The 26,742-nt window shown below is 42.3% G+C and overlaps 1 protein-coding gene across 5 annotated transcripts in view; it reads right to left on the reverse strand.

Annotated features, from left to right (window-relative positions):
- Nucleotides 1-26,742, reverse strand: part of LOC118335211 (supervillin-like) — a 48,018-nt gene that overhangs the window by 8,997 nt on the left and 12,279 nt on the right. For 3 of the 5 annotated variants that reach the window (XM_035671446.1, XM_035671442.1, XM_035671445.1), the window contains exons 3-28: nt 26,563-26,654; nt 26,402-26,459; nt 26,137-26,285; nt 24,617-25,451; nt 19,016-20,398; nt 18,343-18,513; nt 18,135-18,172; nt 17,963-18,024; nt 17,539-17,675; nt 17,186-17,281; nt 15,706-15,997; nt 14,690-14,755; nt 12,778-13,513; nt 10,749-11,274; nt 7,859-7,991; nt 6,520-6,576; nt 4,852-4,929; nt 4,148-4,295; nt 3,764-3,859; nt 3,372-3,452; nt 2,976-3,153; nt 2,690-2,865; nt 2,275-2,430; nt 1,590-1,726; nt 885-1,032; nt 600-745 (exon numbers count right to left, since the gene is read on the reverse strand). In XM_035671446.1, coding sequence (XP_035527339.1) covers nt 600-745; nt 885-1,032; nt 1,590-1,726; nt 2,275-2,430; nt 2,690-2,865; nt 2,976-3,153; nt 3,372-3,452; nt 3,764-3,859; nt 4,148-4,295; nt 4,852-4,929; nt 6,520-6,576; nt 7,859-7,991; nt 10,749-11,274; nt 12,778-13,513; nt 14,690-14,755; nt 15,706-15,997; nt 17,186-17,281; nt 17,539-17,675; nt 17,963-18,024; nt 18,135-18,172; nt 18,343-18,513; nt 19,016-20,398; nt 24,617-25,451; nt 26,137-26,285; nt 26,402-26,409 — 6,033 coding nt within the window. In that variant the 5' untranslated portion in view covers nt 26,410-26,459; nt 26,563-26,654. The remainder of the gene's footprint in view (nt 1-599; nt 746-884; nt 1,033-1,589; nt 1,727-2,274; nt 2,431-2,689; nt 2,866-2,975; nt 3,154-3,371; nt 3,453-3,763; nt 3,860-4,147; nt 4,296-4,851; nt 4,930-6,519; nt 6,577-7,858; nt 7,992-10,748; nt 11,275-12,777; nt 13,514-14,689; nt 14,756-15,705; nt 15,998-17,185; nt 17,282-17,538; nt 17,676-17,962; nt 18,025-18,134; nt 18,173-18,342; nt 18,514-19,015; nt 20,399-24,616; nt 25,452-26,136; nt 26,286-26,401; nt 26,460-26,562; nt 26,655-26,742) is intronic. The other 2 variants (XM_035671443.1, XM_035671444.1) reach the window with 2 other exon arrangements.

The following is a 26,742-nucleotide window of genomic DNA, read 5'->3' on the forward strand; positions in this document are numbered from 1 at the left end:
AATAGATCCTCCTAAATGTTACCTTTAAGGAAAAAAACTGACAGTGTACAAAAAAAACGCAAACAACACAAATCACAACAAACTATATCACACAGAACTCAAACAATACGACCACAGAGGAATGAAAAGTGAGACCGTAAGGTGCACAATCATTTATATGCAAAATAAGCACTGTAGCTGCAGTGTACTCCTTGGTCCTAGCCCCAATTTCCTGAACCTATTTCATTTTTTTAGCAGCAGCAGTGCACACAGATGGATGTAGGAGGTACTCGCCACGGCACCTGCTGTTGCTAAGCAACAAATTAAAAGCAGCTTGAAGCCTCTTGAACAAACTGAAATATGACAAATATTGATATTTAGAGCTTGGTGCCTTAAAGGAAAAGTCTACCAGATACTTTTAAACTTAATTCTGCTGTAATGAAGCCTCATTACAGCAGAATCAAAGCTGAACAGAGCCAGTTGGTTACAGTCTTGGTTACAGTATATAATTATATTTATCTAATCCGGGTTAAAAATGCTGATTGTACATCATTTCCTTTAAAATATGAAAATCAGGAAGGACAGGAGGCTTTTGTGGACCCATAGAAAGTCCCACTGACCTCCTTTGACTCCAGCAGAGAGCTGCGAGGGACCTTCCCCCACTCATCATCATCAGGAACCAGTTTGTCATCCAGCAGTCTGAAGATACAGTTGGTTTCCACAATGGCATTCTCAAACTGCTCATCATCCTCTGGTGGACCTGCCGCTATAGAACGATTAGACAGACAAATAATGTGTCATAAAATCAGTGTTAACCAGGTGTCTGTACACACATTGACCTGCAAGGAGGTTTGAGAGCAACAACTTTAACTTTCTTGATTGAGTATTAGGGGCTCATTTCTTACATTGGTAAGCAGTTTGTCCACCTAGGATCGTCCAGAACTGCTGGGTATCTGAACCCTGCGGGTTGACCCCTTCTTCAACGGTCTGCACCTGGTTCGCTCTGCAACCCATGTCCTTCTTCGTCTGGATAAAGGTGGCCAAATCTATTGCCTGCAGGTAAAAAACAAAAAATGTTTTTGTTGGTCTCATGCTCTCATGTTAACATTGACCTTTTTGATTAATCCGGTAATGGTGAACTAACCTCTTTAACATCATGCTTCATATTTATACAGAAATTCTGAGAAAAGTTAAAACTTAACAGTTGAGTCAGATACTGAAGACTAAGCTTAGTTACTGTGAAGTTACTGTGAAGAGACTTGGCTTAATCTTTTGGTATTTCTGTGCATAAAGTCATAATAAAATGAATAAACCGCACTGTACAAGAAGGTGGAGTAGAAAAAACAATGTTTATTATAAAGTGTCTAGACATACCTCCTTTGGGGAAATGGAAGAGCTGAAGACTAGCCTTAAAGCATGTGTTTGATGAGGAGCAGACATGGGTTTATGTGCCAATGTGTATTAGTGTGTGTTTGTGCGGGGAATGGAAATGAGAGGCAGAATCATCAGTGAATCATCTTTGTTCAGCTGCCAATACAACAGTAGCCTTGATGCTGGGTGTCCAAACCAAAACTCTGTAGTATCTATATTAATACAGGGACAGTGCTCACCTTAGCCTTCTCGATGACATTTGAGAACTCTCCTATCCAGACGATACAGTGCTCTGGAGTGACCAGCAAGAAACAGTCACCGCTGTTCAGTGATGATGCTCTCGGCTCCACCAATCTGGTCTGAACGTGACGACGACCTGGAAAACATAAAGTTATTAATCTCCTGAGTTTTACCTGTCAAAAAAGCATTCCACTCTCATATCTGTCCTTAAAATATAAAGCTATAGCCAGCAGCCAGTTAGCTTAGCTTAACACAAAGACTGCAGGACAGGAGATCACAGCTCGCATAGCTGTCTGAAGGTAACAAAATCAAAAAAAAAAGTTGTGCTGGACTATTTCTTGGCCTGGAGCAGGGTATGTGAGTGAAGTAGAGCGGTGAAAATGTCCGCTCCTTGTTCACGAGTGCTCATCATCATCATCAACATCATTGTTGCAGAAGAAGTGACACCCCTGCTTATCCATCCACTAAATTCATGAGGTTATTATAAAGATCATGTGATTACGAAAGAGCAGTGGAGCAGAATCGCTTGTGACCGGTGCGGAGAAATGCGCTTCTCAAATAAACAACCAGGCTCAAGCCCGAATTGACAATGATTGGGAAGCGTGGAACAAAGATGGTGGCAGGGGTCATGGAGGTAAAACCAACCACGCAATATGACTCAGCAGAATCAAACAGAGTTTTTACCTTTGATCTGCATCAGCATCAGGTTCTTGTATGGCACGGCGCTGTTGTTGGACATCTGCTCGGAGATGTTGACGCTGCGCAAACTCACACTGCTGAAGTTTTCTTTACTTGCCAGACCTGCCAGAGCAGCCTCAGAGTACTCAGAGGTTTTAGTCACTGGAATGAGAAAGAGTACACATTTAATCATAGCATAAATACTTAAAAGAGACTAAATCCCTATTCTAAACACTGCTACAGAAGTGGGTCAAACTATATGAGGCTGCATTCCAATTAATACTGTTTATCCAATAAACATAGAGGTTGAGATGGGTGGAGTTTTGTAGGCTGTAAACAACGATAATGTTTCCAATTTTCCACTGGGATTTTTGACTACAAATAACATGACAAACACATAAAAACACCCTGTCATCCTTACACTCCTTCTCAGCCTTCATCCTCTTGCTCTCCAGCTGTGCCACATTCAACCTCTGCTCGGTGTACTCGTGCCGGATGTCGTCTCTGGCTGCCAGCATCTTCAGAGGGTTCCTGGACGACTGGACGTTCCTGGACGGACGCACCGAGCGCTTATGCTGCACCATGGCCGAAGTCAACCTGGACAGGGAGAAGGAGCACGTGTATGAGCATGAATGAAGGTGGTGTGTGACAGATCGTATGCAGCCCTCCACAACAGCCCTCATTAGAAGCTTTTTCTATTTTCTTACTTGGGACCCTGAGAACCAAAGATGGTGTCAAAATCCTCATTGATCTCGATCCTGGTGGGCATGCGTGGAAATTCAGCAACACATCTGTAGAACTTGGAGAAGATTTCGTCATCCAGCTTCATCACTTCCTTCACTGCCTTCTCTGTAACTGTTATGGTGGTTTCCTGCAGACCTGCCACTGATTGACAAAAGAGAAACTAGATTAGGCCCTAATACAATAATAAAATCAATACACATCAAGGGTGGAATTTGCAGAAAGAGCAGAAAAACAGGATTTGAAATTAAATTTGACAGATTCTTCATTCTTCTTTAGGTGAAGATGACACAAAACACTGTTTTATAGATATTTTTAGAAATATCACTTAATGAGCTTCAAGTCAATAAGGAAGTACATACCTTTGCTATTCAGACGTCCCAAGAAGCTCTCCAACTTGTCTAGTTTCTTATCCGATTCCATGTTTGGCCTGGCTTCAATTTCTAAAAATGAAATAATTAGGTCTCACTAAAAATTCAGTTTCACAAACTAGAAATATGTACATAATTTGGTCTGTTTAATTATGATTGATCAATTATTTGTTTTTTAAGTTTTTCATCAAATATTGTTTGCTTGTTTTAATGGTTTTTGTACATAAAAAGCTTCAAAGTAAAAGTACAGTTCACTTCAGGCTAAAGCAACAACAAAACTAAATCCCTTCATGTTTAAACCACACTGGTTGATAAAATCCTTAAACTGGGATTTCTTTAGCTGAGGTGGCAGCGATGACACAGGACTTCCAAATCTCTCTCACCCTCTTGTGGTTTGTTGATAGCAGGTGTGCTGCTCTTGAGTTTGGTGGAGACCGGTGACAGGATGGGACTGATAACCGAGGAGGAGGCTGCCAGGCCTGTGGAAACACAGACAGAAATTCACAGGAGACGGTACAAAATATCTGCCACTGTGGAGAGATGCTGTCTGAACCAGCATATTTCAATTATTATTTACATTTTAACAATATATATTTCACAGAAATGTTTCTATAACTGACCATACTGGGCATTGAAATACTGGGAAAGTGCACAGGAAGCAATGATTGTCTGTTGTAGGCTCTTTAAGTCAATACATGCTTGGGAGCGTTTTAAAATGGTGTACACCTCAGCGAAGATGTGTGATAACAGCGGGGTTGTGCACTGACCTTTCTTGACCATACGTGCGGCCACGGTGTACTGGGTTGAGTCGTTGGCCGCTCCTCTGCCCTTTGTCTTCCAGGCATCCTCGCGAATCGAAATCATCTGTTTTCTCTCCTCGATGGACATCTGGGCATCGATCTCCTCGCCCACCTTCTGTACAGACCAGAGGAAATCGGACATCAATTATCAAATTATGAAAGATTATTAAGTTAAAGTGCCTTGCATGCAAAGCAATAGACTCTCCACAATGAGGCTGACTGTCAGCTATCATTTCTGGGTATCTTCAGTTATATTGGAGGTATTTTCTTTACAAGCTGCATTAAAGCCTTATACAAGACCATGAAGCCAAACCAAAGAGCTTCTACACACCACTGGATCTACTATTATCACCTGTCACACAGCTTCACTAGAACTTCATGTGATTCCACACTTCCCTTAGGAGCGATTATTCATGTAGCCACAGTATCAAACCAAGCAGATATAACAACATGTTGATGCACTCAGGCGTGCTAGGTGCATGTCCTTTATAATCTACTTTATTCCGCAGTAGGAGTGATGGCTTTACAGGGAGTTGTACTCATGCGGTCAGAACCAAATAAAACTCAACAGCACTCAAAGCGCCCTTCACACCAGTAGCTGCAAACCAAGCGAAAAAGGTAAGACTCCAGTACATGCAGCGCATTCGAGCGTGCCAGGTGCATGTCCTTACCTGACTATGATGGTCAATATACTGACACTTTTGACCGAGGGAGATAGGAGGAGAAAAGGTGGAAGAGAAGACAGGTTCCTGAGGATGTAGAGGTGGATGGAAAAGTAAGAGAAAGGAAAGAAAAGGAGGGAATGGAAGGAGAACAATGAGCATGCAGATGAAGGAAGATAAGGGAGGGATGCAAAGGACAGAATTCCAGAAATCGGGAATGCTATTCTTCAACTACCTGACCTAATCTAAAAGCTCTGTAAACTACGATGATTTGTGTACAAAATAAAACTTTTTCATAAATTGAATTATGTTTTTGAACATAAAATATCAGTTATTTATCTTTAAGAAATTCCAAAAGCCTTTCAAAAGTAAAATTGATTGAAAAGACCATGCATAAAAATGCACTCAAAATGATTAAAGGCCATTGAAGAGTAAATTTTCATTGTTAGTAACAAAGCAGCAAACTGCAGAAGCCATTTTCCCTCTGGGACTTTATAAGTTGAGAGCTTGTCACATATTCAATTACCAATACAGCTAAAACACAGCTTACAGCTCAAAGGTGCATTAATTAATAGGTGGTCTTACAATGTAATCTATACATAGTACAATATAGCAGTGGGTCCTAACCTTTTTGGCGTGTGACTCTATTAAAAACTACACAAAGTCAATTAATAGGCATGGGACGAATTTTTGATGTCACGATCTTGTCCAAAATACACGATATTATCGTAATCATCACGGCACTAAAACATACTGGAATCACTTTCCTTTTGTTAAGAAACACATATATTTATTGCATCACACAGGCAGATAGGCACCTCATCTCCCTGTTCTTTATTTTGAAATCAATATTCTTTCCACATGCCGAGCCTTTAGCCATGGGGACAGGCTTAGGATTTTGGAATAACTGGAAAGATTTGGGTTTCCTTTGGTGCCCTTGTTCAAAATAAATCAGGAAATCAATATAGGGCTGTATGCTGGCGAGATAGACAAACTTTTTAGAGTAAAGCCATGTGAGTATATACATGATTATTATAACAATAATGGAAATTCGCCAGAATAAATGTGATATATGTGATATTGTATATCGTCCCGTCCCTATCAAGTAGTGAACCATCATCAAAAGTCATGATGATGATTTTTTTTACCCTCTCAGACTATTAATAATCTTGAGAGGTCTTCATCTTAAACAGATTTAGTTTGTTACAGACAAAAAGCAACAATAAATACCCTAAAAAAACACTGATGTTGCTGGGTCTGGCCATTAATATATGACCATAAAGGTTTGTTTTGACTGTGAAAGTTGATCTCAATCAATGCCTGGAGCAAGTAGAATCAATATTATTGAACAGCAGTTTTAATTGAAGATGTTTATCCAAAAAGGCAAAAGAAAATAGATTTTAGATTAAACTGTCTTCAGATAAGTTTACTTTGAACTACATTGATTACTTAATGCCCCTTCAAGACAGAATCAGCAAAAAGCTCATGAAAGTTTTGAAAAGTTCCAGCGTCAGCAACTTTCCAACTACCATCTCACCATTTCAGACTGCAAGTTAAGAGCACCCAAAGACCCACAGATTCAGGAGAAGCATCACACAAAGTCAACACAAAGCTGTGATTGGACACCACAAGTCCCACACAAAGCTGATTGGTCCGAGGTTGGTGTGTGGGCCTTACCCACAGCTGTTCAGACACAGACACAGCGGAGTACTCTTGAACGACCACCCCTTCCTCCTGAGGGGTTAAACACAGGGGAAGTACTCAGTCAAGGGGAGGAAAGGGGGACAGCCATTGTTGCTCTAATGGGTTTAGGGGTGAGACTGCCCAGAGGATTACCAACCAGGGTTTAAGCAGGCAGTTTCACCCAACAGAATACTAATGTGAAGTAGATGAGCTGCAAGAAAAGTGTAAATCCTGGAATTCTAGGTTATTTGAGCTTATAAATGTCATTCTAACTGCAGTTTAAACCTACAGAGATGCATATAAATACATTTAATAGATTCTTAAACCATTTCCTTCTGTCAAATAAGCTTTCACAGTCATTGTAGAAACTTGGGAGTCTGGAGCTTACCCAAATCTGATTTTGTAAAAAAGGAGAATCTATTCCCAAAACCCCAGACTGCTAATTCTACAAGCAGACTGTCCCATATGCTTCCTGGTTTACAGCCTATGGGGGCTGGATGCTACACTGATCTGGACCACTGGGCTCAAACAACAGATGGACTGAAGGAGGAAATGAAAGGGGCACTTAGCTAAAAGAGTGGGGACTGGAGCTGGCATGGTAACCATGAACGATGGGGGATGAAATGTGGCACTTGTGTTTACTCTGGTTTCTTTGGCAAAGCTCTTAAACTATCATACCCAGAAGTGTAGAGCAGAGCATTATTAAGAAATGTATGCATGTTTTAAATTTATGGTAAAAAGAAGAAAATGTATTTTAACTTGGGTCTAATTTTCACTCTTGTGGCCATCATTCCTATCGGTTATGGTCAAATATAACCGGCTGTATAGCAGAGATTTCAAGGCATCCATTACAGCAAACAACATAAGCTACTCTTACAGATTTCTAATAAAACTCTAATATAATAATAGTATACTTGTTGAGACTATGAGGCACTGCTGAGCCACAGTGCAGCCCAGCAGGTTACATTATGTAAAGACATGCCCACAGTTAGTCCCAGTTTGTGGGACTCGTATGTTATTATTTATGCAAATGTCTAAATACTACTAAAATTACATCAGAGGCACAAATTGGGGCAAGCGCAAATCAATTTTGCTATAATGGACTGTGAATGAAGTAATCACACTGTGAGATGATGAATGGCCAGTTTTGATAATAATAGGGGTCACAGGGGTCACACAACACTCATTGTAACACTAATTTTCAAAATATATGGAGCATTTTATGTTTAGGAATTAAAGATTCTTTAAAGATACCACGTATGATAGTGTAAATGTGGGTGTGAATATGATTTGAGTTACTCATTATTAACACTGATGTGCAGATCAGACTGACCTTCTTCTGGGAGGTTTGCTCTGTCTCCCATACCTGAGCCTGCTGCTCAGTGGACGCCACCTTAACCACTTCCTGCTTCTTGTTGATCCTGTTCCTCCAGTCCTCTTCGCCACTCTTCTTCAGCAGTGCCACTCTGACAAAAAAAAAAATACACAAAAACGAATAATGTTAATAATTTTGATTACGAATGCATGCTGTGTGGCCAATAATTGCTCAAACACACTGAACTTTTATATTCCGTTCCAAAAGATAAACAATGCTGTATGTCAGGCTGAGTTTGGGGGAGATGTGTACAAAATAATGGACAAGACATCTAGGATATTTCAATTTGATGGAAGAGTGCAGCCATAAAAAATATAATATCCTACTAAACAACATATAGGTTCAATGATGAACTGGAACAACCTGATATAAAATATATGTGATACTCTTAGATAGGGTGGAATAATAAGAGAATTGTCCGTTCAGGGCTACTGTAGAATTATGGTTCAAGATGGCGGCCTCCGTGGAAGAGGACCCACTCACTCTGTAGATAAAAACGGCTCCTTCTGAGGAAACGAAAACACAATAACTCTAATATTCAGGTGATCTATGAATATTATATTACATTTCTGTTAATAAATCATAAATATTACACACTGGACCTTCATTTCAAGAGCAGAAAGAAGAAAACACATTGTACCTAATAGGAGCTCAATAACTTTATTAAATTAGAAGCCAATTTGTCCACTAAAACAGACGCTGGTCAAGTATGATTCTTAGCAGCAGTCAAACTAATTTAGTTTATTCAATTAGTAGTAAGATACCCAAAGGAAAAGGCATTATAGAAAGCCCTTATAATGGGAGTTTATTCTAGGCTCTGACAGTTATTGTGATCAACCTGTCATCCAAAAACAATCAAATAAAGGGAACAGAAACTTGTATGTATTAACATTTTCATTATTTCAATAAAGATGACACGAAAAAAACCCTTCAAGGGTAAAAACAAAAACCAGGTCAGAGATTTCTGCTCCACAGCCAGCAAATGTGACTGCTGAAACCGATCTATAAAGCGTTGATAACGGATGGCTGAGGGGTAAAAGAAAGTATGTCATCGTCTCTCTGTGTGTGGACAGGGCAGAAATGAGGGCATTAGGATGAATTTGCTAAATCTCAGAGGAGTTCTCCAGTCCACACAGATCTCTGCAGGCTGGGAGGAGAAACACAATGTTGCTAAAAATGAATCTCTCTCACCTCCAAAAATGTAATAAGGTGGAACAAACCTATATACTGCGAGGAAGGGCAGACAGTGACTTCTGCCTGATTCTGTCAAAAACCGTAAATTTATGAGGCACTGGCTTTGGACCCAGCCGGCAAAAAATCTCTGTCAGTGTCTGATCTTTGCTGACACCTCAGTTTTCACCTTGTAAAGGGCTGACTGGATCCTGGATTTGTGAATGGAATCAAGGTTGACTTGCGCCTGCAGCTTTAGTCATCAGGTTTACACTTTACCACCATGCTTTTATTTGTGATCTGCCATTAACAGGCTATCAGAGCCCAGAACAGACTGCAAGTCACTCCGATAGCCAGGGGCGGATCTAGAGGGCTGGCATGGGGTGGCAGCTGCCCCCAGTTTAGTGTCAAATGCTGTCAAATTTAACACATTAGTTTGGATACATTTTAAAAATAACATATTTGAAAACGGAAATTAAATTTCAGACTAAGTAATAAGCTCATAAGTTCAATAGAAAGAGACATAAGATTTCAATAAACTATTTATTGATTTCTTATGACACCTTTAGATATTTCTATTTAATGCTTTACTAAAGTGCCAAAATACATTTTTGAGTTCAAATATCTTCATGTAGAAGCAAATATTGATATATGTGATTGTCTGCCAATAAATCAGTATATATTCATTTCTGCCACCCTCTTGCCACCTCATGAATATGTTTCTCTAGATGGGAAGTGATACTTATTGATGGAAATATCTGGCTTGTTTGTCTCTTTTTTGGCACCACAAGCAGTTTTTATATAGACAATGTCGTTGCGGGACTGCAAAGAGTGGGGGTAATTGCCAAATGTAATTGTTCTCCACACCCCATTAGTATTCCTAGTGCGAAATAAAGTTAGACAGGGCGTCTCCTATCCTCCAAACACAATGCTGTAGGGAGCAGAGAAAAGAGAGCGCAGAAGTGTGGGCGAGCATAAAAATACTGCAAACTGCAAAAGAAACTTTAATTTGGTCTGTATTTTATTATGGTTACTTATTAAATCTAAATAATGCAGTAAAGTAGTGTTCTCACACAGATTTCATGTTCTGTCGAATGCTCAAAGGTTTTAATGAGGGACTTGTTACCTCAAATAGAGATGACCTACTGTACTAAACTGTTAGAAATCAGTATCAGTATATTTCTGTTGTGACAGGAGAGAGGAGGAAAAATGCAGCACAACAGACTCTGACACATTTAGACTAATTACTGTACAAATAGCCCATAATAGCCTTTAATGTTATATCATCATTATTAAGCTTTTTTTTGCCAAGTTATCCTGCTTTCTTGTGGCCCTGGTAGTACATGTTCCTAGGTCCAGTAATCAGTCAGTACTCTGTCTCAATCTGGACATTAACCTAATAAAATAAAATAACTGCAAACAAAATGGACCCTGTATTGCAAGGCAAATCATGAAAAGCTCTCACTGTAAGTGTCAGAAAAGTGTACCAGTTTAGATTTTTGTAGCTGGCAAATGATTTCTGTAATCTTAAAATGATGTTAAATCAGTGTTTTTGGCAGATACTGTCAACCCTTAGCAACTCAGCCAGCTGGACTCAACAGTAGCCACAATTAACCTGACTGGTAATGTGTTTTAACATCTACAATCTCTCACTCTCAAACCTCCAGCTGTCACTCACCTCTCCTTGATGGACATCTGTTTGGAGGACATGCCGTCAGAGGGTAGGTCTCCAGACTCCGTGGGGGACAGCAGATCTCCAGAATCGACGCTGTGCTTGCTGAAGTCCTCGCTGTGGTCCAGGGGCAGGGACTGGGACTTGACCAGCGCTTGGGGGAAGCACTGGGGTTTGGGTGGTGTCTGAGGAGGCACCTGGGGTTTGGGCTGAGGCTGGGGGGCTGTCTGCGGGTAAGGCTTCGGGAGAGGCTGGACGAAGCCCTGAGGTTTGGGCTGGGTTTGCGGGGGCTGAGTGAAGGGTTTGGGGTACGTCGGAGGAGGATGGGAGTGTGGCTGTGGCTGGATGTCAGATGGAGGTTTGGGTAGGGTTGGAGGAGGCTGCTGTGTGAAGGGTTTAGGAAGAGTTTGAGGAGGCTGGATGTTGGTTTGCTGTTGCTGCTGCTGCTGCTGGCTGCTTGAAACGTGAGACACTGTCCTGGATGACACTTTAGCTATCAGTGGCCTCAGTGGTGCTGGATGATCCGGCAAGTCTAAAGGAACATATAGGATTTATAATCATGTTATTATAGTGTCTGATATTAACTTTTACTGGTCATACGATTTACGTATTATAAGAGACACCCATAAAATTATTGGTACTATTATTCTTTTTATGTTTAGAATCAGGCATGAAGTATAAAGGTTTAATATAGCCAAACTTCACTATTATTATTATTTTGGCCACTTTATGCCTTTTTATTAGATACTGCAGGGATGACAGGAAATGTGGTCCTCAGCTGGATTAGAGCTGGAGATCTCGTGGTTCACGGTCAGTATCTTAACACCTAAACCACAGAAGCGCCACAGACAGTGTGAGGGCTGTATGCAGTAGAAGTGACCAAATTCTTCATTTTCCATTACATGCATTTACACTTATTGTTGGATTACCATAAATATCCTGTGTAACCAGTGCTCATCCCTGAAACACATGCCAGCACATGCACACATGCAGGTGGATTAGCATCATACAGCGCCTGCTGTGTATTCTGTATGAGGTGTCTGTGTGTATCTGTATTATTTACACTGTGAGGGCAAAAAGCTTTTCACATACGTCACATTTTGGGGCCTCATCTCCTATTTGGGGACAAAGCACTGCTCCCCACAAGAAAAACCGCTATTAGGCTTCAGACTTGTCTTTTGTTAGGTCAGGGTAAGGGTCGATGTTAAGCATGTAGTGGTAAGTCCCCTGGGAATTTGTGTAAGTCAATGCAAGTCGTTCTATCCTCATGATACTATTGTATAATAGACTACACTTCAGTTAAGATCTACTCATGCAGAACTAAATAAGAGTACAGCCGGCAGACAAGGCTTCCATTGTGTCCTTCCTGTCCTCTACCTGCTTCATGTAAGTGCCGGCCAATTGTTCCGCACTCTCTCACTGAGTGCTTTCATCTGATTGTGTGCATGCATGGGAAAAGACCACCCCAAGACACACTCTGCATTAGCACATAAAAAACAGGTCAGGCCCATTACACTGTAGTATGTGCACGGCTAACCCACAGGCGTAATATGGTGCAGGGGGACCACAGCCCCTTTATAGGCCGTGACAGCGAGCGCACACAGTTCGATTTAAAAATCCTTGTTGTCTGTTAGCTGACAAACAGCGTGTCATGAAGGGGCTTCCTCTTTCTAGACAAAGACAGCCACGAGGCAAATGCATGGGAAAATATGCTAATTAGATGCAGCTACAGACGTCTGTATCAGCCAAATCAAACACCCCCAGCTGGGACAAGTGTGTGTGCAGCCGGCAGAAAGCAATCGTGCGTGGGAGCACGCTGCATAAGACAATGAGGATAATGAGAACAGCTCCTTCCCCAGACATTGCTTCCTCTTTTTTGTCACACCCTTTCCCTCTTCTCTTTATGTCCACTCCAATTTCATTTCTCTTCCCACATCCCTCCTTTTACCCTCAGCTATCCACCCCTCTTTATTCATTCTTTTCCCCCACTCCTCTCCATCTCTTTTCTGTCTAAGTCATCGGAGAAGCCTCCTACCTGAGATGCCAGCCTGGCTCCGGCCGCTGCTCCTCTCCTGCTCCTGTGTGGAGGAGCTGTGAGCTGCCTCTCTCAGGTAGCCTCTTCTTCCTCTTCCTCCTCCCTCTGCTCTCTCCCTACTCTCTAGGGAGTTCCCGTCTGCGGCTCTCCAGCTGGGCAGATGCTCTGACTCGCCCCTCCACAAAGAGGGATCGGCAGAGGGCTGAGGCTGGGGATGCTGCTGCCGCTGCCTGCCGTCCCGGTCCCTGTCGGGGGAGTGCAGCTTCCCCTTAATGCTGCTGTCTTGGCTCTCTTCTCTGGCTCCTCCTTGCTTTCTCCCCCTAACCTCCTCCTCTTGATGCTCTCGCAAACCCTCCTCTACTGCTTCCCCCTGCTGTCTGTGACCAGCAGAGGAGGTGGGAGGAAGAGGAGCCCCCACTTTTTCTCGGCTCTCAGGGAGAAGAGGGGAGGAGTTGGGCTCAGGCTCATGGTGGCCTGGGTCCCCGCTCTGGGTCATGGAGAAATACCTCAACGCCCTCTCCTGGTGGCTGCTTGTGGTGCTGGAAGCCTGTTGTTGGGCAGGGATGTAGGGGATGGCAGTGGACTTCCCTGGACGGATACCGGCATCATCGCTGACACCGCCGCTGCCTGGTGTGATGGTTACTGCGGTGACGGATGCTTGGGAGGTGACGGCTGCCACAGAGCGGACAAGGGAGGCTGACAGGGGCTCCAGTTTGATCTCAACCCCGTTTTTCACCTGCAGGAACAGCAGGAATCATGTCAGAAAGTCGGGGATGACAACAGGAGAGCTGAAGGGATTGATAGGGAGGAGGAATGAATTACATGTGGCTGAGACAGGAAAGTTAGCAATTAATAGAGGGATGTGTGGTTGTTACAGAAGGTTTGTGGTGATGAACGACTGGATGAATGACAAAGTGCATGAGAGGTAGGACCGAAACCGATGGATGGATGGATGGATGGATGGGGGAAAGGACAGCAGCAGTCAACGCAAATTAGGGGAAAACATTCGAGTAGATTTGCTCATGAAGCCTGCAGCAACAGTCATTCACAAAATGGCAGCAGGGAGCACAGGAACACAAGTGAAGCACAAACCTGACAGACAAAACATTTACCTTCACTTACAGCAGTTATCACCTGACACTGCATTTAAGTCATGTAATTCATAATCACAATGACTAGTCCGATAACTTCTCCACTTTATTTTTAACTATTATTTTATTTGCTTGTTAATTAACTCATCATGTGAATAAAAATCCTTGACAGCTGACGGTGCCTAATTTCAAACTATAGCCTCTTTATGTTGGCTTAGCAGATTGAGGCATTTATAATTCATTTAACTCAGCTGTAAAATCAAATACATGTGATCTTGATGAGGAAAGTATAGCTTCAGTATTAATGTATTGTATATTGAAATGTGACCCATCCCTTCTTCCAAGAGCATCTTTAGCATTTCCAGCAGAGATGCTAAAACTCCAGACTGCTGTCAATTGATTTTGGTTGTAATACAAGGTCTTGTATTGACCCTCACGTCTGCTAGTTTATTCAGGTTGGGAGAAAGCCTGAATAAACTACCATGCGCCATTCGTAGTCAAAAATCCCCATGCTTGTTATGCAATGAGAGCAAGCGTTCACATAAGCTGCTTACATCCAAAAATGAGTATCCATGGAAAACGAACAAGGCACCCTAGACTTTAAAATCAACTCCTCATGACAAAGCAACATTTATCACTGAGGCAAAGTCATTTCAAACTTAAAAATACACACTGGATTGCATTTATGGACATTATTAAGCTTAACTCAGCAACTGTAAGCAAGACAAGACAGCATTGGCCCCCAGTGGGACCAATCAGATCAATCAATCGCATGATCACTCAACCAATCAGAAGCTCCGTACGGGCAGCAGGGGTCTTACATGTTCTCCCTGATTGGCCTCTAAGTCACCGTTACACACTGCAGAGGTTACCGCCGGCTCAGCTTCCTGTGTGGACACCAGTGATTGACTATGACTCACTGTTGAGAATATAGTGCAAGTGAAGTCAACTTGTTACGAAACATCTGATTCTGTGTTTCTTGTTTTTGTTTCAGTGGATATAGCGTAGGAAGGGATATCCGTTCTTATCTTATTTTTATAATGTATTTTTACACGTGTATAGGGAATTATAGAATATGAAATTAGGGGATGGATATACAATTTCTCCAATATGTCTAAGGCAGTGACATGTCGGCTGGTGGTTTGGCAATTTAGATGGAATAGTATCCCATCAACAGCAACAAAATAGGACCAAATATATTTTTTGAAGCAAGATGATCCTTCATTATTACACAAACAACACTCTGCCTATCAGCTGACTGAATATTTTCCCTATGTACAGTATTTCTGAGCTTCCATATGTCAACTGTTGGTCATTTGTGACATCATTTTGTGGTATCTGAGAGTCATCCAGCTGCACAGAGAACCATGTCATTCACCCATCACGCACCAATGGAAACTGGCGCACTGCAAAACACTCGCTGTAGTGTAAGTGACCTGGAAGTTAATCGCTTCAGGCCTGTTTACTGTAAGAAGATCTTATACTCAAATAATCCTCAGATGCAGTATTGTTTATTTTAATTCATTTACGGTGTCTTCTGCAGATCTGTTCTACTGGGCTACTCTGGGACTCTACACTACTGCTGGTATGCTAATGTGCTAATTATTTTTGCAGCAAACGTTTCATGTCTCCACATTTGGCCTCCTCATGAATGTATTTTTCTTTCTTTAAAAATGAATCCTATGTATTATTTTGTGGTTGTAATTAGGAAGGGTGTCACCAAGGTTGGTACAAGAAAACAGGGATCTTGATCTTCAACATTTATAGGTCACATTTTATTTATAAAACTGCAACTGTTTTTATAAGAGCCCAGTAACATGAGGTAAACTTTACTCACCTGGTCCACCTCTCCCTGGGTAATGGGTTGAGTCTGAAACCGGGCATTGGCCCTGCGCTGGCGGGTGTCTCCTCTGGCCCCCTCTGCGGCTTTGCCCGTAGTGTGAGAGAGGCGGTTGAAGAGGGCCATCTTCTCAGTCAAGCTGAGGGTGGACAGGTCAGGCTCGTCAGAGACAGGTTGCTGGGCATCTCCCTCCGCCCCGGTACTGGGAGCCTGAGCTGGTTTCTGGTGCTCCTGTGTCTCCCTCTCCTGATCCAGGACTGCTGAGCCTGGCTTGGAGGAGGCCTGGATGCTGGTTAGTGACAGGGGGATGTCAGTGATGGGGGGTGTAAGTCTTCTAATAAGCATTTGATTTAAAATGAAAGCTCTTCTTGTGGACTGGGAAGTGTTTATGGTGTGAAGAAGTATTTACTGGTGATAAAAAGATCAAACATTAGAACACATGCTATGACTGATTGTAGTACTTGTACGTTTTTGACACCTTAAGACAGCATGATTAGTAAAAACTTTATATAATAACTCAGGTGTTTTTTTTAGTAGAGACAGGTTCCAGTTATTTCATCTAAAACTCAAATTTAACAAGCTTTAAGATAAAATATTCAAATCCTTTCATGTCTACGAAGATTCTCAATCATCCATGTCATAGGATATCTAACATATCAAAGAACCGAACGTGCATGCAAATACCAGTTAGGAGGTAAATAACTGTGACAACTGTGTCAGATTACAGGCACAGCAACAGAGACATAAGTAGATCAGCACACATATGCCAGATAATCATATAATGCACTTGGGTGTTTGCAGGGGATATGGCGATCTCCCAGCAGTGTGCTAAGTTAAACCAGGGTTAGTAAACAAACTGCAGGACACGTGAACTCAAACATGCAGAGGGCTTTAACTGGCTCAACCTCTAACCTTTCCATAAGATATGTAACTGACATTTGTGACCTGCATGTAAGAAACACTGAAAGAGGAAATGCTTGGAAACTGGGCATGGAAAGTACTGAATGAATTATTGTGTAAACACCGACTTACTGCCCGTATAAGGTGCACACAGCTAAGAAGCAGCACATGAAGGGGCAGAAATAACAAGGTAAGATGAGCTGGATGAACAGAGCAGCACTGCAACCAGGAGAGGGAGATGGAGAGTAAAATGTCTCTGTGGCACATTTATATTTACATCACTAAGTGGATTCAATACTAGATCCAAATTCATTTGAATTCTATTGCACCACATTGATGGTAATTTGTAAACCCATAGAGGTCCCTCTACTGTAATGCTTTTATTGAACTGAGATCTTGAAAATAATTGAAACTTGATGACTTTCATGCAATAGAGACATTCTATGGGTTAACAGAACAACATATTTCCTACAGGGGTATGAAGAGCATGGGTTTAAGTAAGTAAACAACACATATACACATATACACACATACAGATACAAAGCACATATAAGTAAGCAGCCCAACTCAGTTGTACCTAATGCTGGTCACACTGGTGCTGACTGTAGTGGGGCTGGGGACGCGGGTTACATTAGTGTAGATGCCCAGAGGTTGTGACGATGTGGCAGGATCACTTAAAAGTGGAGAAAAGGACGTGAATACGGATAATGCAAAGCAAAGAAGAATACAGTCACTTAGAGAAGGAGGTGTCTGAAGAGGAGACAGAAAGAAAAAACAGGAGAGGAACAGAAAAAAAAAATGGAAAAAAAGGACAGGAATACGATAACGATAAAGGAAAAGAAAAGAAAAGAAAAAGATAGACCAATAGTATATTCTCTTCTAATTCTGTGAAAAAGAAATACAGCTATACAAGCAAAATCCAGGCTCTACCTTGAAGCATTCACCACCTCCTTGTTAGTGACTGGTTGTGTGTGCGAGCGATCCTGAACTCTTCTTAAACGCCTTTCTACAGCAGCGTTTCGAGAGCGTGGTTTGGGAACACCTCCGTCTGATGTTCTTTCCAGCTCCTGGAATAATATATCAGGAAAACATCAGTACTTTGGTTTAGTAAAGTTGAAGCCATAACAGTGATACCTGAAGTGAAAAGTACCTACTTTAATGTCTATAAACACCTAGGTAGCTTGTTGCAGGTATTAAATATGGCAGAAATTACACAAACACCACTGTCTGCTGTACATCTGAATGAAGCTGCAGCTTTTTGTTTTGGAATTATGAGTTTAATTATTCATTCAAAAATATACAGTTTTAATTATCTGTCCTTATGATTGACGTGTACATAAAGTAGGAAGTATACCCTGAAGAGGGATCTCTTGGCAGCCACACTCATCTTGGCTCTCTCATCCAGTTTTTCTTCATCTAATGAAAAAAGAGAAAATAACTGTTACACTGCATCAACTACATTTACATGCCTTGAAAACAACAATCATGAATATATATTAGGCATGTATGCAATTGACTGAACATACCTTCAGCATCATGTAGCTGTGGCGGGCTTAGACGAGACCTGCAGGAAACATTAATATACATTAAGCATCAGCATTTACACTGCTTTTTTTATTTTATTTGAGGAACCACTACCTAGAAACATGCTTTGCCATCCAATTCACTGTATTGTTCTAAATGAAATGATTCTGAAGGGCTTCTGCAGATCGCTACAGAGAGCCCCTCCTGTACCTATCTGACTCCAGCCGCTCTGCAGAGGTGATGGGCTGGGTCCTAAACCTCTCCGACATGCGACTGTCTCCTGGAGTGATGTAGCGTCGAGGCCTCCGAGTACCTCTGTCCCGATCACTGCCGCTAGCCGGATCTACCTCCATTGCTGATAGATCTACTTTAGTAGTCTCACTTTTAAAGTGTAGTTTAGAAAGATTGACGCGGACAACAAAAAGGAGAAGTAGAAGTAAAAAATTACTATTAACAATTGTTGGTTTTGATGTTGTTTTAGTAGATTCAGTTTACCAGAAACTGCACTCAAGTTAGAACAGGATCTCACACAATGATACTGGTGCACACGCTGAGCACAACCTAACTGCAACTGAACTGTGAAGTGCCATTATCCAATGTTAACATGCAGCAGCAGTCAACTGTTACTCAAAGGTAACTAGCAAAAACTGATTTTAACTTGCACAAGTAAGTTAAGCTCATAAAACAAAATTGCACACACTAAAATAAACATGATGATGGTAGATATCATAGTAATAAAAGTTGACACATGTCATGCCATAGAATGAAATTCTATCAGCATTATTTTCTTGGATCATTGGATTATTTATTTGCAACAGCTTACTAATGCAGAGTTAGACAGTTATTGAGCGATGCAACACAGAGCCCATGCCAGAGGACCTACAGCTCAGGTTTCCGGTTGGCATTCTCCAGATAAGAGTGTCGCAGCTGTGCTACTGACACCCTTGTGTCCAGAGCACCCATCTCCCCATTAGCCATCCCTGATGGAGGGACGGCCCTCAGTGACTCTCTGCCGGTGGCAGCCCTCTCCATACGATACATGGCAGTATGCTGGCTTACACCTATATCTGACATGGAACGGGTCCGTGTCTTGGGTTTTGGCCCTCCACTTATCTCCATGCTTCTGTGTTTGGCCTGAGGCACAGCGGAGACCTTCTGGAGGTAGACGGCTGAGTCAAACCTTTGGTGCCCTGATGGATCCTGCTGCTGCTGTCGCTGCCTCTGAAGCTCCAAGTCTTCGTCTAGTTGGGGCTTTTGTTGATTTTTCTGGGAGTCTTGCAGCTGACTTGGGAGTTCTTGTCTTTGGAGCTCAAACTCCTGTTGTCTATGAGACTGCTGTTGTCTTAGAGGCTCTTGAGGCTGTCTCGAGTGATTGTGCTGAGGCTGTCTCGAGTGATCGTGCTGAGGCTGCCTTTGAGGCTCTTGCTGTTGAATCTGAGCACCATGTTGTCTCCTTCTGGGTTCATGATGTTGTGGCGTTGGAGGCTCTTGCTGCAGAATTTGGGGCTCTTGATGATATACAGGCTCTGAGGGTTGATGCTGCCTAGGCTGCTGGTGTACAGAGGTGTGGGAAGGCTGCACAGATCTAAATACTCTCTCTTCTTGGCTGTCATGGCTGGAGAGATGCCCTCTCCCTCTTTCTCTGATCCTCTCCACATTTCTCTCTCTGCCCCTTTCCCTCGGTCTCTCCCGATCCCAGTCTTCCTCACCTCGACTCATCCTCCTAAATTCTGGGCTGTAGTTCTGCCAGTCCATGTCTTCATGTCGGCCCCTATGAGTATCATCAACACTCCTTTCCCTTCGCCGGATCTCTGAGGGCAAAACAGCTTTCCTGCTCTTAAGCAAACCCTCCGTATGGGCCTCTTCTTTTAGAGCCTGTTTAGCCTCCAATCTTGCCTCCCTGTGGGTGGCATAGATTTGGTCTGCACTCGGTCTCCTTCGTGGTTGTACCTCAGGAGGTCCAGGAAGTTTGGCAGTGGCCACTGGGGCAGGGATGGCCAAATAAGGCTGAGAGTCCACAGCAGGGCCAGAGTGTTGGTACTCAGGAGCGGAAGGAGGATAGACTGTTTGGCTGTGTGCAGGATGGTAGCCTGGGCTTGGCTGAGGCTGCGGAACAGTCCTTTGCTGTGTGGGATCTGAGCGTTGTGGTGTATACTGAGCAGTGTTCCCCTGAGTATGGTGTCTGTTAGCCTGGTGCCTGTCTGGACTCCAGTCAGGGGCCCTCTGGACAGTTTCATCCCTGGACAACCGATCCTTTACTCGGATTCTTGAGGAAAGGAATGGATAAAGGATACTGAGATTCCAGTTCAATTAAAGCGCTCTCCGAACTCAACTCAAACAAGAAGTAATGTAAGGGGCAAATAACAAGGTTTTTTCCATGTGCCACAAAGGTTGGTGAATTATCAAATACACCAGCTGCAGATTTTACTATCCAACTAGATATTTTGAGTAGAGTGGTATGTCTAAATAATGATCGCCTACTTACCAAGGTTGCCAGTAGAGCAGACAAACAACATGCTGCTCAAACCTAAAAGTATTTGACTGATTTTCATTTTGCTCACATTTCATTTATTTCCTGATGAAATATCTATTCCGGGAATATCACAAATCTCATCAATGTGTGCTTGTGACATTAGACTATCGTGGGACCAACTTGAGCTCCCAAATCCTACTCTAGAATTGCAATAAGGTCAAGTCGCAGCATGTCCTGGGTTTAAATTTGAGTCTTAGTTCAAACAACTGTCTCCCTCTGATGTGTCCGTGCCAAAAAAGTAAGCCAAACTATTTTCATCTATAACCTTCTGACCCCTGGTAGCCAAAGGTTGCTCTAATCTCATTCAAGACCACTAAGCCAGGCATAATTGATGAGCCTCTGCTTTATCTGACATGGCATGAAGGACTTACACAGTGCCTGTGCTACACTACATGAGTACACACTAATGCTAGCTAGCATTAGCAGCTGATAAGGCCAGAACGGCAGCCAATGCCAATGACCTCCATTGGGCTTTAATATAAATTGAAAAATTGATCAGAAAATCCTTTTTTAAAACACATCAGACATTAAAAACAAACTACAGAAAGAGTTTTCCTTTCTTTGGAAAAACTGTATTACTTATTTTTTGCAAATGGAGCATCAAAGAGAAACTATTGTTTATGTTTACCAATGAAATCAATCAAGCTTTTCTACCACTCTGATCGGTTTGTCTGATCAAGCAAGCCATGCCTCGGTGAATTGCACCTGTCGATAAAGCTCAAAGGCTGACCATGGCGGACCACCTTTCACAGGCTATCAGCAAGCCAGCTATGTCACGTATCTGGGACACAGTCCGCTCCAGATATACCCAAGGACCTAAAGCTTTAATGACAAACCCTCCAGAACCACTCAGATAAAATCAAAGTTTACTGCTAATCTGTTTCTCTCTAGAATCCTTTTAGCACAAAACCATATCAGGTGATTACATACATGCAAACTCTTAAGAAGAAATGCATTTTCTTATGCAACGACATTGTCAAAGTCACTGACAGGGTACAAGACTCGGATGTAATTTCATAGGGGTTAACAGACCAGAATCTGAGGAGGGGGATGTGAGTGCAGCCTCAGCTGAGAAGTGCTGAGTCAGCCTGCGACCCACCGACAACTGGGTCAGAGCACTGAGCTGACTAATGTTGTCACCCCATCAACTCCAGTTCACTAACACCACTCAATTTCTCATGAAACCCAGGCCACACACACTTACGCTAACTTAACAAGGATGTAGGTGCAGGGGAGGGTATTGTGATTATGAAACATTGCTAGTTTTACAGAGTTCTCGGTATGTTTATAGAAAGTGATCCAACTTATGTGACAGAAGAGCTGTAAAAGTGTTGAGTTGAAGGGACAGTTTGGGTATACTGTTATTCTGATTTTGACGCAATAAAGAATAAGAGAATAAAACAAGACAATTGGTAAGGCGTAATAATTAGTGAAACAAGAATTTAACAATAACATTTCCAGTTTGATTCCCAGTTCAGATGTAGAGGAGATGAATGCCACTATTACTGAAATGCTCTGATGGAATATACGTTGCTGCTTTCTTTTCAGGCTGATCCTTAGTTTTCTATTTTGACAGTGATTGTTTTATTGTTTGATAAAATTACAGCATAAATAAGTGTCACAATGGCAAAAAAAATGTTTGAAAATGCTGTTCCAGAAAATGAATGTATGTATTCGGTAAATATTTTGATGAATAAATGTTAAGTACAAAGTTTAGTTAGGGGTGGAAGTTTGTCAGTTGAAAAATGTAAACCCATAAGATCCACAAACTTGAAACACTTGTTAAACCAGTTAATAAGGGAAGTATTACTGAATGAGATATAATTATATATTCTACTGTTATATGGTATATCTACTGGAACGAGTTAGCTGCATGTCCACCGAGGACGTGTTTTTAAAGTGCTGGCTTATTATCTTGTTCCTTTTCTTTTTTAGGGTGTTCCCAACAGGGCATCAACAGGTTTCCGCATACTGAACATTTTTTTCAAGCTCTAAAACAATGTTTAGAAGACATTTATAACAATGTTTAGAAGATATTAATAACACTGTTTACAATTTTAAACACCCCTGAATGCTGTGTGAAAGAGATGAGTGCAAGAAAAAGAAAATGTCAGCATGGTTTTTAGTGTTTACATAAAAATATTGTAGAATGAATCAGCACTTCCTTGAGCTATGAAGTGAATTCTGCCAGCTTTAACACATGTACCCGGTGGACTACAGGGCTTTTGTACGGTCTTCACGCTGATGGCATCCTGAGGGGACAGTACCTTGAAGGCCAGCTGAAGACAGTGTCACTCTCTGAGTCTGTGTTGAGAGACCAGTCGCTCTTTGACAGGGCGGCCAGGCTACAGGATGATGTGGTGACAGTGTCAAACTCTGAGGGAAACTTCTCATCATTCTTGCAAAGATCAGAGTAAAGTGAGCTGCCCTGATCAGCTGAACCACAATCAGGAGTATTTTTAGATATTGCAGATGTTTGATCATTGTTTACAGGATCACTTCAGCGTTGGCTGTGTTGTGTACTTGTCATTAAAGTTTAACTATTGTCAATTGATGCAGCTTTCGTCACTTCTTAACCTTTATTTATAGGTTTCAGTTCATGGTACTGTATGTCATCTTCTTCAACATCTTTATGTCAAACTGTTTCTCATTGACTTTACTTGACAAATTTTCCAATCATCATTCCTTTTGTGGTAGCATATTCAAGTTTATAATAGAAAGTGACATAAGCTCTTCGCTAATGAACCAAGCTGCTGTTAAATCAGGCTTACCTCTCGGGGCAAGCAGGGAAATCATATCCCCTCCAAAAACCAACCCTGCAATCTACCCTGCTGCCCTACAACCTTTTCTTGATGAGCTCCCCAGAGCACCTTTCTATGTGAAACTAGAGCAGGGCAAGCATGACAGAGCTGGACCCACAGTCTAGAAAGATCCTAATACTGTCACGGTGGTAAAAGCAGCAGGCCAGCTAGCTCAGCAGCCAGTGGACAGCCACAAATTGTACCAATTCATGAATTTTAGTATAGCAAGTGTAGCAGTAAATTATTTTCACCAGCTTTGTGATGATCAAAAATGAACCATAAAAAAGATGTATAGCATGCTGCTGAAGGATATTAGCAGCCAGTGGATCAGTGTCAGGAATACAGGGGTTCATGTGGTTTAAACTCTCTACACGTAGTCTAAAAATACACCGTAGACACAACATCAGACTTTTCATGGGCAGCAATACACAGCAAATAGAAGTACCTGGAAAGGAACTTAATGGCTTGGATTAATAGGCCATTTTGGTATTTAAAAAAAAGATACTGTTGTGCTCGAATGACTTGTTTAAACAGTCAAAATAAAGTAATTTATAATGTGTTGGGATAGGCACGTAGAAATACACACAAAAAAGGGATGTTCTTAATTCTAGTCTTATGTTAGACTTTAAAGGTCCAGTGTGTAACATTCAGGAGGATCTATTAGCAGAAATGGAATATATATAAATGTATAATCACCTGAAAATAAGAATTGCTGTGCTTTCGTTACCTTAGAATGAGCCGTTTTTATCTACAGAGGGAGCGGGTCCTCTTCAATGGAGTCCACCATGTTGAACTGCCATGTTTGTACAGTAGCCCGGAACAGACAAAGCTAACACTTTTTTATAGGGTTTTTTGTTTCTCTGCCACTGTAGTTTGTCCTACACACTTAGAAGGGGAGCAGTATTCAGTTGGTTTTAATCTGCAACTTCACTGCTAGAAGCCACTAGATCCTACACACTGGTCCTTTAAAGGTGTATACAGATGTTTAAGAACATAATATCCTAAATTTAATAATAAATACAAGTTAAATCTTTTGGATTATTCTAGTATTATAGTAAATTTTATTCACTGTATCAGACCGATGTCATGGAGTTTAACCGGTCAGTCTTAGTACTTACTTACTTACTGTATAATGCTTTCTTAAACTTACCCCTGTCTGTTGAGGATGCTCTGGGCCTGCTGCTCTATGAATAAATCCCCAGGTGAGATGCCGTAGCGAGTGGAGGGCAGGGAGGCCCGGCGGGCTGTGCGAGGGGAGCTGGGCACCGCTGCAATGCTGTAATCCCTGGTGGAGGCGGGGCTTGGCTCCTGTTTGGCGTTGTCCTGGTGGTGGTGGGGGAGCTGTTGCTGTTGGGACTGGGGCGGATGCGGCTCCTGGGTTCTTGTTCTAGAAGTGATTGAGCGCTCTTGAGCCGAAGCGCGCCGGTGGTTCTCCATGTTCATCACTCTTTCCCGCTCTGAGAATCCTCTCTGTCTTTCTTGTGTGGGGGGAGGGGCTTGGTTTGAGTGGGAGGGGCTGGAGGTGGAAGTAGAGGCGGGATCTGGGTGAGTCCTCATGTAAACCCTGCCCACTCCGGAGCGGTATGGCACTCTGGGCTCCCGTCCTTGTTCCTCCGTTTGTTGTCTGTCTCTGTCTCGCCTGGCAGCAGTTTGCCGGTCAGAAATGTCTGGTTCACGCCGGGAACGGTAGCGTGGTGTGTAATCGATGTCCGCCTCCTGATCCAGAAGGATTCCATAACGCTCTGATAGCTGGCGGCGGCGCTCGGCTTTGTAGCGGGCGATGCGTTCAGCCTTGGAACTGAGGCTGGCGGGGTCTGTGGGGCCAGATGAGGGCGTGGTAGAGGTGGATAACGTTACTGGGTCAACATATACCAACACCGGCTCCTGACGGCTGCTGCCAACACCACCTTTGACCTGAGGTGATCTGTCTAAAGATGACACCTGTTTCTGGGGGGCCTCCAGCTCCTCTCGACTGTAACGCCTCACTGTGGTAAATAGTGGAAAAACTTGATTACTTACCACCTTAAAAACACATTTATGTCACATGGGAATTACTGTAATTACCAGTTTCTGACTACCTCAAGTCACAATTACGAATGGAGGGCATATTTTTCTGAAAGCTCAGATATATCTGACTAGGTGTTAAATTATATGGAAGTTAAATGAGCAAGGAGATTCATTCAGTGGATATGGTGCTATATTGACCCTGAGCAGTCAACACTCACACGACCAACTCTGCAATCTCGCTTAGCAGCCTTGGAGTTTCTAATGACATAAACGCTCGCTGCCTTCCATCAACGTTACATAAATGCGTTATTCCCACAAATACACATCATAGATATTCATACCAATTAGTGAATTCACTTCTTGCAAAATGCAACAACATGCAACAACTGTCAGAATGTTTTATTTTCACCGACACATTCATTAAACCTACAGTACAGCTGCCCAGTACAAACACAGATATCAATTGTTGGCCACTGAGCAGCTGCACTGGAGGAACCAATTACTCAACAGCATGTTCAGACAAAAAATAGTGAAAGTAAACTGGCAGACAAAACACTTTTTCGACAAAATAAATCACATGGTTTACAAATACTGAATCAATGCCAATCCAAGTGCATTAAAGGCAGTATCATATATTTTTGCAATGCATCGTGCCATGCTTACCCATCACACAAGGCTCACAGGGATCTGAGGCGCGGGTGTACCGCGGAGGATCTTCCTCCAGCATTCTGTTGGCTACCAAACCACCGGGCACCAGAGCAGGTGGAGCATCACTTTCAATCCCCTCGAGGCGCCGGGCTATCCTTTCCTTCCTGTCAGAGACAAAAGGTGAGAGTAAAGTAAAGCAGTTGTTCAGCTGAGTTGGTCTTTATAAAAATATTTCAATGTATTGTGTGTGAAAATACAGTATATTGAGCCCTAAAGATACCTGTTCATTCCCAAATCCTTTGTAACAGCTCCCTCAAAGTATTTCTTCAACTCTGAAACTGAATATAAGAACGGGTAATACATATTTAGTATCATAAAAATGTAAAAAATATCACACTGTTTTATTCTGAGTTACTGTGTGTGGGTAGAACCAATGCACACCCTTGGGAAGGGCAGCCAGAAGTTTGGCATCTGTATCCGAAAGACTCTTGACCAAGGCGGTCTTGTCACCCAAGGAGAAGTCACTCTGAAAACTGAAAGAGAAAACACAATATTACAAACCTGCTATCAAGATGAAACACATATTTCATCAAAATTTCAGGGTGCCCGGTTAGCTCAGTG

The sequence above is a fragment of the Morone saxatilis genome, unplaced genomic scaffold (assembly GCF_004916995.1).
Source record: "Morone saxatilis isolate NCDOM2014 unplaced genomic scaffold, NCSU_SB_2.0 Contig23, whole genome shotgun sequence".
NCBI lineage: Eukaryota > Metazoa > Chordata > Actinopteri > Moronidae > Morone > Morone saxatilis.